This window comes from Borostomias antarcticus (assembly GCF_949987555.1).
Source record: "Borostomias antarcticus genome assembly, chromosome: 1".
Classification (NCBI taxonomy): Eukaryota; Metazoa; Chordata; class Actinopteri; order Stomiiformes; family Stomiidae; genus Borostomias; species Borostomias antarcticus.
Genome location: NC_140234.1, coordinates 29259247 through 29274246, shown reverse-complemented (window position 1 = coordinate 29274246; position 15000 = coordinate 29259247). Strand labels below are relative to the sequence as shown.

At 49.3% G+C, this 15000-nt stretch overlaps 1 protein-coding gene across 1 annotated transcript in view; it reads left to right on the top strand.

Moving 5' to 3' along the window:
• Nucleotides 1-15000, top strand: part of sorl1 (sortilin-related receptor, L(DLR class) A repeats containing) — a 45552-nt gene that overhangs the window by 5056 nt on the left and 25496 nt on the right. Inside the window, exons 2-12 of the mRNA XM_084441684.1 lie at nucleotides 1-36; nucleotides 417-584; nucleotides 1089-1250; nucleotides 1704-1771; nucleotides 2613-2793; nucleotides 8207-8308; nucleotides 9145-9314; nucleotides 12357-12549; nucleotides 12825-12942; nucleotides 13836-13909; nucleotides 14156-14244. The exon at nucleotides 1-36 is cut by the window's left edge and continues 81 nt beyond it. Coding sequence (XP_084297810.1) covers nucleotides 1-36; nucleotides 417-584; nucleotides 1089-1250; nucleotides 1704-1771; nucleotides 2613-2793; nucleotides 8207-8308; nucleotides 9145-9314; nucleotides 12357-12549; nucleotides 12825-12942; nucleotides 13836-13909; nucleotides 14156-14244 — 1361 coding nt within the window. The remainder of the gene's footprint in view (nucleotides 37-416; nucleotides 585-1088; nucleotides 1251-1703; nucleotides 1772-2612; nucleotides 2794-8206; nucleotides 8309-9144; nucleotides 9315-12356; nucleotides 12550-12824; nucleotides 12943-13835; nucleotides 13910-14155; nucleotides 14245-15000) is intronic.

Below are 15000 nucleotides of genomic sequence, written 5' to 3'. Positions count from 1 at the left end.
GACAGCGCCGGTGCCACCGGACCCAAGACCAGTAATGTGAGTACAGAGTACACTATAGTTACTGATCCCAGACCAGCACTGGGAGTAGATTTCTGGTGTGTGTGTGTGTGTGTGTGTGTGTGTGTGTGTGTGTGTGTGTGTGTGTGTTTGTGCGTTCGTCCGTGCATGTCTGTGAGTCACTGAGCCACTTATTAATCCCTCCACTCCATCTGCTACTGAACCCAAAACATTCTTCTCTCTACTGATGATGATACTCTGCTGCAGCTTTTACACACATGCACACACACACACACACACACACACACACACACACACACACACACACACACACACACACACACACACACACACACACACACACAGAGCAGCTCCTGATTATGTAGTCCAGTCCTAACAACACAGTTCTTGTTTTCCAGGTGTATGTATCCTACGACTACGGGACAACCTTTACCCTGATCTTAGACAGGTTCCAGCTGCCGGGGGGCAAGGGGGCCGTGGGGGGCAGCAAGCAGGAGGGCAGCAAGCAGGAGGGCAGCAAGCCGGTCATCTCTCAGTTCTACCACAGCCCTGCAGACAACAAGAGGGTAAGAGTGTGTGAGTGTGAGTGTGTGAGTGTGTGAGTGTGAGTGTGAGTGTGTGAGTGTGAGTGTGTGAGTGTGTGAGTGTGTGAGTGTGTGCGTGTGTGCGTGTGTGTGTGTGTGTGTGTGTGTTGGATGTTCTGCTTCTATACAGTGCAGTTTTTTTAACCAGCTGCAAGCTGGCAGCCAGTGAGTCACTGGGGTCTCTGGGGAGGTGTTACTGGGAAGGCAGTTCAACATTAGATCAAAGCAGAGAGAGAGAGAGGGCTTCAAACCAGTCGCAAAATCAGAATCTCTTATTAGATGAGGGAATTGGAATCTCTGGAAAGATTTAATTGCATATGTAAATGCTTGATTGATGTTTCTGCGACTCTTTTTTTGTTAAGTTATTCCCCTCGTGTATCTTTTTTATGATAATTAAGATGCCCTCTCTGAATCAGGAGCTCAGCCTGACCGAGGAAGTCATCTAACCCCCCCCCCCCCCCCCCTCCCCTCCCCTCCCCTCCCCAGTACCTATTTGCAGACACCACCAACAGCTACCTCTGGAACACCTTTGACTTCTGCAAGAGCATCCAGGGCTTCTCACTTCCCTTCAAGCCCACAGACCTGCTTCTGCACAGCAAGAGACCCAACCTGGTGCTGGGCTACGACGGATCTCACCTCAACAAACAGGTACGCCACACCCTACTATGCACTACTGCACTGTACTACTACTACTGAAGTGTGGCCAAGTTCCAAGTTCAAGAGTACATCCATCTTTTAGAGGAGGGACAGTAGAATCCATGAACACATCTCCTGTGTTGTTTTTTTACACGCTGAACCAGTCAGAATGAGGAAATGAACCTGACCCACATTTGTCCTCCTTTCTCTCCCTCCCTCCCTCCCTCCCTCCCTCCCTCCCTCCCTCCCTCCCTCTCTCTCTCTCTCTCCCTCTCTCTCTCCCTCTCTCCCTCCCTCCCTCCCTCTCTTTCTCCCTCTCTCCCTCTCCCTCTCTCCCTCCCTCTCTCCCTCTCTCCCTCCCGTCCTCCCTCCCGCCCTCTTCTCCATCTTCCTCTCTCCTTTCCCCCCTTCTATTCCTCTCCTCTACAACCCCCCCCCCCTCCTTCTCTCTGCTCTCCTCCCTAGCTGTGGAAGTCAGATGATTTTGGGGAGACCTGGGTGCTGATTCAGGAGCAGGTCAAGGCCTACTTCTGGTAAGACCGCCAACACCCACTCGGGAAAACAGAAGGTGTCACACTGCATTTCCTCAGACCTCACCTACTGTTGACTTCCAGCCTGGCCCTGACTTCCTGTTTACGTGTCTCTGTGATCGTGAGCGGGCGGGGTAGAGGTGAGGAGGTAAACCCAACGGCGTGGCCTCCTCCTCCTCCTCCTCCTCCTCCCCCTCCCCCTCTCCTTCTGTCCTCCCCTTCCCTCCACTCTTCTCTGCTTCAGAGAGGGTAACCTGTCTGAGCTTGGGCTGAGCTTCTCTCCATCTCTCTCACATATGGGGCAGGCGTGGGCAAGGCGGACCTGACCGAAGATCTAATCACATACTGACCTCTGACCTGCCTAGTTTCCTCAGAGTGTTCAGTCCATCACTGTCCAGGATGACTGATGACTGTGTGAGGTCTTGGTTTGGTCTGGTCTGGACTGGTCTGGTCCGGTCCGGTCCGGTCCGGTCCGGTCCGGTCCGATCTGGTCTGGTTTTAGCCAGAGGATCTACTCCACACTTCTGGATCAGCCTATCCCATCTCTCTTTCCACCCCCCGATCCTAGAATCCCCTGATCCTATTGGACAGTTGACTGGGAGAGAGAGGTAGCCTGACAGACCTGACAGACGCCATATGCATGAAGAACGCATGACCATGATTGACCTCTCTGTCTCTCTCTCTCTCTCTCTCTCTCTCTCTCTCTCTCTCTCTCTCTTTCTCTCTTTCTCCCTCTCTCTCTCTCTCCCTCCCTCTCCCTCTCTCCCTCTTCCTCTCTCTCTCTCTCTCTCTCTCTCTCTCTCTCTCTCTCTCTCTCTCTCTCCCCTCCCTCCCTCCCTCTCAGGGGCGTTGATCCATTCGACCCCCCCACCACGGTGCTGGTCCAGAGACACGAGCCCCAGGGCGTCTCCTCCGTCCTCAGCAGCACCGACTTCTTCCAGAGTGAGCAGAACCGCCGCGTCATCCTGGAGCGGGTCGACAGCTTCCAGCTCCGAGAGAAATACATGTTTGCCACCACCACCAGTGTAAGACACACACACATACACGTAGACACAGGCACACACACACACACACACACACACACACACACACACAGATATCAGCTAACGTGTCCCTGCTGTAGTGTTTATGTGGCGAGCCCGCAGACAGACATTCAGCAGATGGTGCTGGTCTGGAACAGGAACTGGAACTGTCTGGTTCCCTGCCTCCTTGGCCGTGAAGATGCTGTCGCTGATGTTCTGACGAGCTCTCGATTCTGCTCTGCTCTGCTCTGTTCTGCTCTGCTCTGCTCTGCTCTGCTCTGCTCTGTTCTGCTCTGCTCTGCTCTGCTCTGCTCTGTTCTGCTCTGCTCTGCTCTGCTCTGCTCTGCTCTGCTCTGCTCTGCTCTGCTCTGTTCTGTTCTGTTCTGCTCTGCTCTGCTCTGTTCTGCTCTGCTCTGTTCTGCTCTGCTCTGCTCTGCTCTGTTCTGCTCTGTTCTGCTCTGCTCTGCTCTGCTCTGTTCTGCTCTGCTCTGCTCTGTTCTGCTCTGTTCTGCTCTGCTCTGCTCTGCTCTGCTCTGTTCTGTTCTGTTCTGCTCTGCTCTGCTCTGCTCTGCTCTGTTCTGCTCTGTTCTGCTCTGCTCTGCTCTGTTCTGCTCTGCTCTGCTCTGTTCTGCTCTGTTCTGCTCTGTTCTGCTCTGCTCTGCTCTACTCTACTCTGCTCTGCTCTGCTCTACTCTGTTCTGCTCTGTTCTGCTCTGCTCTGCTCTGTTCTGCTCTGTTCTGCTCTGCTCTGCTCTGCTCTGCTCTGCTCTGCTCTGCTCTGCTCTGTTCTGCTCTGCTCTGCTCTGTTCTGCTCTGCTCTGTTCTGCTCTGTTCTGCTCTGCTCTGCTCTGCTCTGCTCTGCTCTGCTCTGCTCTGCTCTGTTCTGCTCTGCTCTGTTCTGCTCTGCTCTGCTCTGCTCTGCTCTGTTCTGCTCTGCTCTGCTCTGTTCTGTTCTGCTCTGCTCTGCTCTACTCTGCTCTGCTCTGCTCTGCTCTGCTCTGCTCTGCTCTGCTCTACTCTGTTCTGCTCTGCTCTGTTCTGCTCTGCTCTGCTCTGTTCTGTTCTGCTCTGCTCTGCTCTGCTCTGCTCTACTCTGTTCTGCTCTGCTCTGCTCTGCTCTGTTCTGCTCTGCTCTGCTCTGCTCTGCTCTACTCTGCTCTACTCTGTTCTGCTCTGCTCTGCTCTACTCTGCTCTGCTCTGCTCTACTCTGTTCTGCTCTGCTCTGCTCTGCTCTGCTCTGCTCTACTCTGCTCTGCTCTGCTCTGCTCTGCTCTGCTCTGCTCTACTCTACTCTGTTCTGCTCTGCTCTGCTCTGCTCTGCTCTGCTCTGCTCTGCTCTGCTTTAGTGGATGGATCCAGGCCAGATGTAGAACCAGAGTAGGTCTGAGATGATGACTGCTATCAGAGGTTCCATCACTCTGCTCTCAGCCGGCCGAGCCAACGGGTTAAACAGCAGAGGAGATGAATGGGTCTGGATTAGCGCTGGTTTACTCTGGAGGTTAAACAGCAGAGGAGATGAATGGGTCTGGATTAGCGCTGGTTTACTCTGGAGGTTAAACAGCAGAGGAGATGAATGGGTCTGGATTAGCGCTGGTTTACTCTGGATCTTGAATGTGTTCTGGATGAGCGCTGGTTTACTCTGGAGCTTGGATGTGTTCTGGATTAGCGCTGGTTTACTCTGGAGCTGGGATGTGTTCTGGATTAGCGCTGGTTTACTCCGGAGCCTGGATTGGACAGGGGAGAGAGAGGCTAAACGATCTGTCCCTCGAGGAGGAAGTGGCTCCCTGTCAGTAGACTGGATGTAGGCCAGAGGAGCCCAGCATTACTAGGCCAGCATATCTGATTACATACAAGCACTGTACGTCTGTGTTTGTCTGTGTGTGTGTGTGTGTGTGTGTGTGTGTGTGTGTGTGTGTGTTCGTTCGTTTGTGCTGAGCTCCTTGTGGTTAATGATACCTGCCCATGCAAAGGCTGCCTTCCCCGAATAACCCTGCAGTGTTGTCAAACAGCACTGAACACACAGATCACAACACACACACTAACACAACACACACACACACCCACAACAAACACATACAAATGTGAAACACATCTCACAAACACACACATACACACGCACTACCACCCCCCCCCCCCCACCCCCCCCCCCACACACACAAACAACAACAAGCACGCACAACCTGCACGCAAGTAGCTTAGCCATAGCTGTAAGTGTACTGTACACCACTCAGGAATGCGGAGAACACACGCACATCCAGGCATGCCTTCTCTCACGGTCACTGAAGACACGAGCGTGGGCTCCGACCAATCAGATGATGAGCAGGACAGGAACGCTAGAGAGCGAGAGACAGCGCTGCTGGCTGCGTGTCAGAGAGACATCTGGCCAAGACAGACTTCCAGAACGAGGAAGCAGCGTGTCGGTAAACACTGTGAAGAAGTGCCTCCTGGCGCCGATCCAGGACCAGCCCTCCGGGGAGCACCACTGATCCCGGATCAGCCGGCAGGGAGCTCCTATGTGGCCGGGGAGGAGAGAAGGGGTGCCTGGGGACCCCACAATCAACCAGTCAGTCGCCTAGCACTGCAAGACGATGGGGGACCCTAACCCAGACGCAGGCCCAGACCCAGGCCAAGAAGACCCCGAACTCTTAACAAGCTGCCTCACGCTAATGAATCAGGAGATGGCTCCATCCCTGAGGGCCACTAGGCTCCAGAACCATTGGTTCTCAAGGCTACTTACTTATCATTCCCCGGGGATGGAGTATTTGTGTGTTGCAGCAGCAGAGAATTACAGAGGAAAATGTACTGACTTTAAAAGATGCAGGGAAAGAACCAAGTATACATAGTGTAGGCTATGGGAAACACTGCATAAAACCGTGAGGGCGTCTGAAGTAGATGGATAATGTGGACTAGATGATTCATGTTTAGCAAGATAAACAGGTGTCTTTTATTGTTTTGCCTGTGAGTTTGAGTTGAGTCCCGACTCCCGCGGTCTCCCCTCACCCTAGACATAGCACGTGGGGGGGGGGTGGAAAGGAGGAACAAATGAGTGAATGAATCATTGAATCTCTAGTTTGAACGGGCGAATCTGATTCGACTGACAACATTCAGAGTTGGGTACATCCCTAGTATACGTAATATAGTAATAATAATAAATAAGTGAAACATGTAAAGGAAAATAACTATTTCAATGTGCAGTGACAAAGGGTGGTAGGGGGGCGTCAGGCACTGTTGTACAGTCTGTTGTACACAAAAAAGGCTGGTTGGGACTGAGAAGCACCAAGGATGTTCGTTTGGGCCAGTCAGCCACAAGACATTAGCATCAGCTACTAGCCAGTCGCCGGCGGTTATAGGTGAGGGGTTAGCGCTTAGCGGTTAGCGTAGACTCCTAGAGCTGGTGGTGAGGTGGAGATGATTGGCTAACTCTGTGTAGGTCTGAGGTAGATGATTGGCTAACTCTGTGTAGGTCGGAGGTAGATGATTGGCTAACTCTGTGTAAGTCTGAGGTAGATGATTGGCTAACTCTGTGTAGGTCTGAGGTAGATGATTGGCTAACTCTGTGTAGGTCTGAGGTAGATGATTGGCTAACTCTGTGTAGGTCTGAGGTAGATGATTGGCTAACTCTGTGTAGGTCTGAGGTAGATGAATGGGTAACTCTGTGTAGGTCTGAGGTAGATGATTGGCTAACTCTGTGTAGGTCTGAGGTAGATGATTGGCTAACTCTGTGTAAGTCTGAGGTAGATGATTGGCTAACTCTATAGGCTTGAAGTAGATCAGGATCTCAGTCAGGGTTTCCTCTTCTGATCAGAGGAGAAGGGGAGCAAGGAGTTTGATTTTTTAATAGGACCTCTTTTAGCCAATGGCTACTCTTCCAAGAGTCCTGAACATTAAAACATATAATACATATTATTACATAAACATTTCAATACACTCAATACATATCCATATTTACATCTAAACAGAACATTAGTACATATCAATACATAACAACATTAACACATATCAATAAACTACATATATTGTACACCCAATGACGGTCCCAATGACCGTTTAAAAGAGTCTTAATATGCTTCTTAAAGTGTCTTATAGATAAAATTCTGATAGAAGCAGCCACGCTCAGTATTTTTATGGAAGGGCAGGCACTCTCGAGTCTGTCTGTGTTTATGCTGCGGCCTCAGGAGTCGTCCCAGACATCTGAAGGATCTCTCCAGCAGTTCCAGCTTTCCCAGTTGCAGAGAACTGTTCATTCTGACAGAGTGGGCCCGACAACAGTACCAGGAACTGCATGTCTCCGCTCTGACTGGGCTTTTACAGTAAAGGCAGATTTAAGTGTTGCAACGCTCAGGGAACAGGGAGTCTTTATTCCCCTTGCCAGAAATTGGCTGTGATCACTCTCTGACTGATTGGTGCTGAGGTTGTTAACCGCTGTCAGTGTGTGCGTGCGTGCGTGTGTGCGTGCGTGTGTGTGTGTGTGTGTCTCCTGCTGAAGCGTCCTTCCTCTCATTTTCTCTCCATTTCTACCTCTCCTTTTCTCTCCATTTCTTTCTCAAGCTCTCATTCTTTCTCTGCTTTTCTCTCTCTCTGCTGCTATTCTCTCTGGCAAGACAGATTGCACTGTGGCTGCCGAATGTTCTCCCCATGGCTGCCAAGACATTTCCAAGACATGCACACACACACACACACACACACACACACACACACACTCAATAAGCTGAATAGAGGAGCGAGGAGCCAGGACACAGTGATACTGAGATTCATTGACACATAATCCTGCTCGCTTGCCTGCCTGCCTGCCTGCCTGCCTGCCTGTCTGTCTGTCTGTCTGTCTGTCTGTCTGTCTGTCTGTCTGTCTGTCTGTCTGTCTGTCTGTCTGTCTGTCTGTCTGTCTGTCTGTCTGTCTGTCCTGTCCCTGTTTGTTTGTGTGTGTGTGTGTGTGTGTTTCCTGTGCATCCCACTGTTTCCCAGGCAACACAGAGCCACCATATGTATGTGTGTTTGTGTGAGAGAGACAGGAAGCAGGGAGGAAGACAGAGAGAGGGAGGGAGAGAGAGAGAGAGAGAGAGAGAGAGAGAGGGAGGGAGGGGGAGAGAGAGAGAGGGAGGGAGAGAGAGAGAGGGAGAGAGAGGGAGGGAGAGAGAGAGGGGGAGAGAGAGAGAGGGGGAGGGAGGGAGGGAGGGAGGGAGGGAGGGAGGGAGAGAGAGAGGGAGGGAGGGAGGAGCATTGCGGAGGGAGAAAGATTGCATGCTGCAGTGGGGCAGTCCTATTATTGGTCTTTATCAGCGTTAACATCATTGTTGGATTTTTCTGTGTGTGTGTGTGTGTGTACGTGTGCGTGTACATGCAGTGCGTGCGTGCATACGCGCACTACATTTTCTGACCGTTGATTAACTCTATGTGTGCGTGTGCATGTCCTTCCAGACATTGTATGGCAGTCATGAAACCTCGTCTGTCCAGCTGTGGGTCTCCTACAACCGCCAGCCAATGAGAGCTGCCCAGTTCATGACCCGTCATCCAATCACAGTGAGTCTCCAGTCCTCTCCCCCTCAGCAGTCCAGATTGGTCTGTCAGTGTCAGCTGACTCTCAGCACTGATGCCCTTTAGAACTGGGACTGTCCTTCACAAGCTGAGACTGACTTTCTATTCTCCTCCTCTCCTCTCTACCCTTCTCTACCCTCCTCTCCTATCTTCTCTACCCTCCTCTGCTCTCCTCTCCTCTACCCTCCTCTCCTCTCTACCCTCCTCTCCTCTACCCTCCTCTCCTCTCCTCTCCTCTACCCTCCTCTCCTCTCCTCTCCTCTCCTCTCCTCTCCTCTCCTCTCCTCTCCTCTCCTCTCCTCTCCTCTCCTCTCCTCTCCTCTCCTCTCCTCTCCTCTCCTCTCCTCTCCTCTCCTCTCCTCTCCTCTACCCTCCTCTCCTCTCCTCTCTACCCTCCTCTACCCTCCTCTCCTCTACCCTCATCTCCTCTACCCTCATCTTCTCTACCCTCCTCTCTTCTACCCTCCTCTCCTCTCCTCTACCCTCCTCTCCTCTACCCCCCTCTCCTCTACCCTCCTCTCCTCTACCCTCCTCTCCTCTCCTCTACCCTCCTCTCCTCTACCCCCCTCTCCTCTACCCTCCTCTCCTCTACCCTCCTCTCTTCTACCCTCCTCTCCTCTACCCTCCTCTCCTCTCTACCCTCCTCTACCCTCCTCTCCTCTCTACCCTCCTCTACTCTCCTCTACCCTCATCTTCTCTACCCTCCTCTCTTCTACCCGCCTCTCCTCTACCCTCCTCTCCTCTACCCCCCTCTCCTCTACCCTCCTCTCCTCTCCTCTACCCTCCTCTCCTCTACCCTCCTCTCCTCTCCTCTGCTCTAGGAGTTCTACATAGCTGATGCGTCAGAGGAGCAGGTGTTTGTGTGTGTGAACCATGTTAACAACGTGACCCACCTGTACATCTCAGACACACAGGGTCTGTCCTTCTCTCTGTCCCTGGAGAACGTTCTCTACTACAGCCCAGAGGGCTCCGGCAGCAACACACTTATCAGGTAACACACACTCACACACACACAGTTGGGCATGCTTTGGGGTATTTTCCGTATTCAGGGGATGTGGCGTTTCAGTAATCGAAGATAAAAACAAACTAGAAACTCCGCCCATTAATGCATTTTGTTGGTGTAATCGAGTTAAAATGGTTAAACTCACTTCTCAGTATAAATATAGCACACTTGCACCTTTGAAGAGTAAGCTTTTTGGTGGTGTAACTGATTGTGTTTTTTATTAGAGGTGGTCATGTATGAACACAACTGAACATACTTGTAACAGATAGTAGTAACATAACAGAAGACAATAACAGAAGACATAAGTTACAAAACTATATACAGAAATTAAGTCCACTGTTCATTCCTCTGGGGGTTAAAAAGGACGGGCACTAGCCCAGTGTCCATGCCTCTGGGAGGGGTAGAAGGATGTGACGGATAAAACTGTTTTTTTCGTTTGCTTCAACACTCAAATTAAAAAGAACATATAGTTAGTGAAACCTGACACTCAAGGGTCAAAACCTCAGCCCAGATGTGCAGGTAGCTTATGATTTATATGTAGGCTAATACCACAGGATCCAGGCTAAGAAAATGTAATACATTTTCCAAATACAGTGTTTATCCGATTAGTTTTTCATGAATCAGATATGATTTTGTTTTACATGCATTGAAACATAAGACAATATTGGGCGTAAACAGCAAAAAAAAAAAGTTGATATCAAAAGCCGAACCCGGGTTGACGCATTGCTAGACTGGTACATCACCGCTCGGCCACCGGCGGTATAGTAAACCCGGCAGGAGAAGTAGACATAAAGGGAAGGAAGCCGGTCCAAGTATGGCAAAGGTTTTCTTTTAATTTGTGTATCCGCCCAGTGATGATCTAAATGTAATGTGTTCTAACTTGGCCCATGCTTTCATGAAAATCACTCTGGTAGTTTTTGTATAATCCTGCTATGTGACGAACGAACGAACGAACGAACGAACGAACAAACAAAATAACACACACGACTGAAAATATACGCCAACAGTCGCAGGGCGGAGCCAACAACGGCCATCTTGATTAGACATCTAATCTAGCTAGGCTACGTAGACAGTTAAAAGATACAAGGTCCATCAATCTCTCCTTTATACACATTACATGAGATAAGACCTTCCGGGAGGAGAACGAGGTCTCTCTCTACCCTCTCATCAGTCACCAGGCAACACCTGCCCCGGATACATAACGTATGAGACCAGTAGGCCACCCCATGACCAGCTTGGTCTAAATCTTCAGGACAGTGCTTACATCTGGGTCCATTTAGGAGGATTTCATCTTAGCAGAATCAAAATATGCTCTTCAATCCATATACACACACACACATAAAAATGCAGCACACATATATTTTAAAATGTAGCATTTGTATAGTTTTTTATTTTTTATTTATTGCTTTCGACAGAGGTGACAGAGAATGATAAACTAACATGGTTTTACAGAGGGAGATTCTGGTATGAGGAATGCAGGGTGCACATAGCTAGACCACAGAAAAGACTAGAACGTTTGTGACGAGAGCATGCCTGGTACACATGAACAGACCTCAGACATCGGTCCCTGGTCCTTCCTTGGTCACCTTGGTTTGGCTTTCAAATGATGTGCCATGCATTGAAATCTGCAAATATTTGAAGAAGATATGCTTCTGTGAATGTCGGTACACCTGAAATAAAACTAAGCAGAGAAAAAGGGCTTCAAAGATACAGAGCTGTTCACACTTCTCACAGGACATCTAACGAAAGAATCTGACTTTATAGAGATGCTAAAACTGTTGTTTGTTATATTGAGTGGGGTCTTCTCAACTTCAATTTTCGTAATATGAAAAAAGTAAAACAGGGCGAAAAAACCCATCATATTTTGCCCTCTAGCACATTTTGAGGACAGCAGACATTAGGACCAAACCTCTAGTGACAGGTCGTTTCATCGTAGGATAAAGGTTATCATCCAGAATAAATTGTATTGATTTGCAGTGACCCTTTCCTCATAACAGAGCCAACGGACACACTCACTGCAGGGGTCGATTTTTAATCGTTCTCTTGGTGTACGCCACATATTCACTCACCCACACGTCGAGAAATATGCTGAAGGATGACTCATCTGACCACTTTTTTCACACTTGGATGAGCATCGCATTCCATCGAATTTGCACTTTCCACCACAACTTCCTATTTACTTTCCCACAGATCTGGAATGCAGAAGTCACTTTTGTCTGAGCAGTCTTAGAAAATGAATCTACATCATCCGTGCTTCAATAATAAATCCTCAAAGTCACGTAGATCTTTTCCACTTGCCGCCTTGATCCAAAACCGAGGTCAACTGGGCTTGTTTAGCGCTGGGCTCAGCATATTTATATAAGCCACAGAGCAAGGATGGATGTTAACTTAATAGTTTCATGCAGCACACCTGTATGGAACAATCTGTATTTGCTACTTTAATTTGTGTATATATCCTCTGCACACACATGCATGCATGCGCTTACTTATACATACAGTACAGTGCACACACACACACACATGCACACACACACTCAGGCTAGGCCGCATATCCTCCTGCGAACACAGTCATCATTGCACTCTTCACCCACCTAAACCTGTTATCACTGTAGATGAGGGAAACCTCAGTGCTTCACGAGTACAAATAAAGGTTTGAAATGAAAATGAAACCTCACCAGGTGGCACAGCTGGTCACCAGCTCCTCTGGCCCCTCTGGTGCAACGTGCTGATTGGTCGGCTGGCTGGGATCTCACTGGCTCTCATCACCGCCAAGAGAAGGGCGTAAGCAGAAAGACATGACTCAACCTGATGATGGTTTCCATAATGACAACTTTGCGTCTTTGTGTTTTTGTTTCTGTGTGTGTGTGTGTGTGTGTGTGTGTGTGTGTGTGTGTGTGTGTGTGTGTGTGTGTGTGTGTGTGTGTGTGTGTGTGTGTGTGTGTGTGTGTGTGTGTGTGTGTGTGTGTGTGTGTGTGTGTGTGTGTGTGTGTGTGTGTGTGTGTGTGTGTGTGCATGCGTGCTTACCTTCAGGTACTTTGCCAGCGAGCCGTTCGCAGACCTGCACCGCGTTGAGGGTCTGAGGGGCGTGTTCATCGCCACCCTGATCAACGGCTCCCTGAGCGAGGACAACATGCACTCCGTCATCACCTTCGACAAGGGGGGCACCTGGGAGCTGCTGTCCCCCCCCACCGCAGACAGCCTGGGGGGCACGCTGGACTGCCAGGTAACACAGACGCTCACACACACACACACACACACACACACACACACACACACACACACACGCTCACAAACACGCTCACACACAAACTGAGATGTGGTTGTATCCAGGGGTATAATAGTTTTGCTTTTTTCATAAGTTTTTATTTTTATATTGTTTTAGTTGTAATTACTTTTTAAAGTGGGTTTGCTAGTTTTTATTTTTATATAGTTTCAGTTGTAATTACTTTTTAAAGTGGGTTTGTTATTTTTTGAGATTGCCATCTGTCCCCTCCTCAGCTGTTGAAGGGCTGCTCCCTGCACCTGGCTCAGCGCTGGAGTCAGCTGCTCAACATCCAGCTGAGACGCATCCCCATCCTCAGCAAGGACTCCGCCCCCGGCCTCATCATGGCTACAGGTACCCGACCTCCCAGCCTCTGACTCTAATTCCCCCCGGGCCGCTGAATGACTTCCTCTATGGTGCTGACACTCAGCACAGCCCCACTTCCTGTATCAGCCAACCATACAGGACATTAAGTTGTTTAGATGTCGAAGCAGATTGCTCCCTCTTTCCTGTTTTGCTTGTGTTTGCTGTGTGTGTGTATGTGTGTGTGTTGGGGGAGGAGGGGTGGGGGTGGGGGGGGTGCATCTTCTCTTGCTTCTTTAGACTACAGTAGCGCTGTCCCGAATACCATTTTACAGGCTTCGAGTACTTGTTGGTGGGAACAAGCTAATAGCGAATAGTATTCGTTCTCAACCCCTTCTCAACACGTTCTGACAAGTAGCCTAGGTAAAGTTTGGCATTCTGGCTACATCCATAAACTCTACTTCCAATTTTGTACCACAATAAACTAGAGGCTGATCTAGTAGCGCACCAAAATTAATCAAAACTCTAAATGGTTTAAAAAACGTTTAAGGCTTTTTGCTACCAAACGCTAGCTACGTCATCCTAGTCCAGCTTTGCTCGCTCCAACTCTCGCCCCACCAACATGCTTTTGTGTCGCGTTTACAAAGACACACAATTGAGGCAAAGCCTCAAGCCTGTAGCTAACAAGCCAAATATTACTCAGTGTAACTTTATGACGAAGTTGGTATCGGTTTGGAGTATCGGGACAAAAAACAAATACTCCCTGAATACTGAATTGAGCTCCAAATATTAACGTACCAAAAGAATAGTGGAGTACTCGAATTACTTGGGCCAGCCGTAGACTACAGTACTGGCTACCCTTATCTAACACACATATTTGCCACTTCACACACATTCCCTCTCAATCCCCCCAGCCTATTGAAATCACCCCCTGTTCCCCCCAGGCTCCGTGGGTAAGAACCTGGCTAACAAGCCCAATGTCTACGTGTCAAGCAGTGCAGGAGCCAGGTGGCGAGAGGTCAGTGGTACAACCCTCTACACACACACTGTTATAGGGAGAGTGTGTAGCAGGTGTGTTTGTGTGTGGTCTTGTTATAGGCACTGTGTGTGTGTGTGTGTGTGTGTGTGTGTGTGTGTGTGTGTGTGTGTGTGTGTGTGTGTGTGTGTGTGTGTGTGTGTGTGTGTGTGTGTGTGTGTGTGTGTGTGTGTGTGTGTGTGTGTGTGGTTCTGCATCTGACTCCTTGTTTGTCCCTCTCTCCTCCAGGCGCTGGCTGGACCCCACTTCTACACCTGGGGTGACCATGGAGGGCTCATCATGGCCATTGCCCAGGGAGGGGCCACCATGCACCTAAAGTGAGTCTCTGGCCATGGCAGCGTTTCAAGCTCAAGTGTTAGCCTAGCGTTAGCCTAGCGTTAGCGCGAAGCCAGGTTCACACAGCAGCCGAGACGGTTGCAGCTTTAGAGCAGAAAACTTTGACCATTTTGTTGAAAGTTCTTAACTCCCCCAAGGCTACAGGCACTGACAAACCCTTGGTCAAGTCTTAGGGAAGAAATGGTAATGGTAAATGGACTGCACTTATATAGTGCTTTTTATCCAAAGCGCTTTACAATGAAGGCCTCTCATTCACCCATTCACACACACCAATGGCGGCAGCTGCCATGCAAGGTGCTAGCCTGCTCATTTGGAGCAATTTGGGGTTCTGTGTCTCGTCCAAGGACCCTTCGACACATAAGCCTCTACCTTCACACACCTGCCCTCTGTCACCTGTGAGGCCTACATGTCTAACAGCTCATAACATATTTCCTTCACTATTCATTTCCTCTATGAATGATTGTGTTTCACTGAGGAGAATCTCTTAAGAATGACTTCCCCACACCCCAGATTTAGATAAAATCTCCCCTTGCCTTTATTTTTGTCTTCAATCAAGTTCAATTGAAGTAGCCTTAAGTAGCACTTATTGTATTTCATTGTATTGTATTGCATTGTACTTTAGATTGCTATTCTTGCACTTTGCCATCAGCACTAGATTATGCTCTTAGTCACTTGTTTTAGAAAGAAGATGCACTTGTGAGTTCTGGCAAGTATAAGTACATTGGCTTTTCCTACGT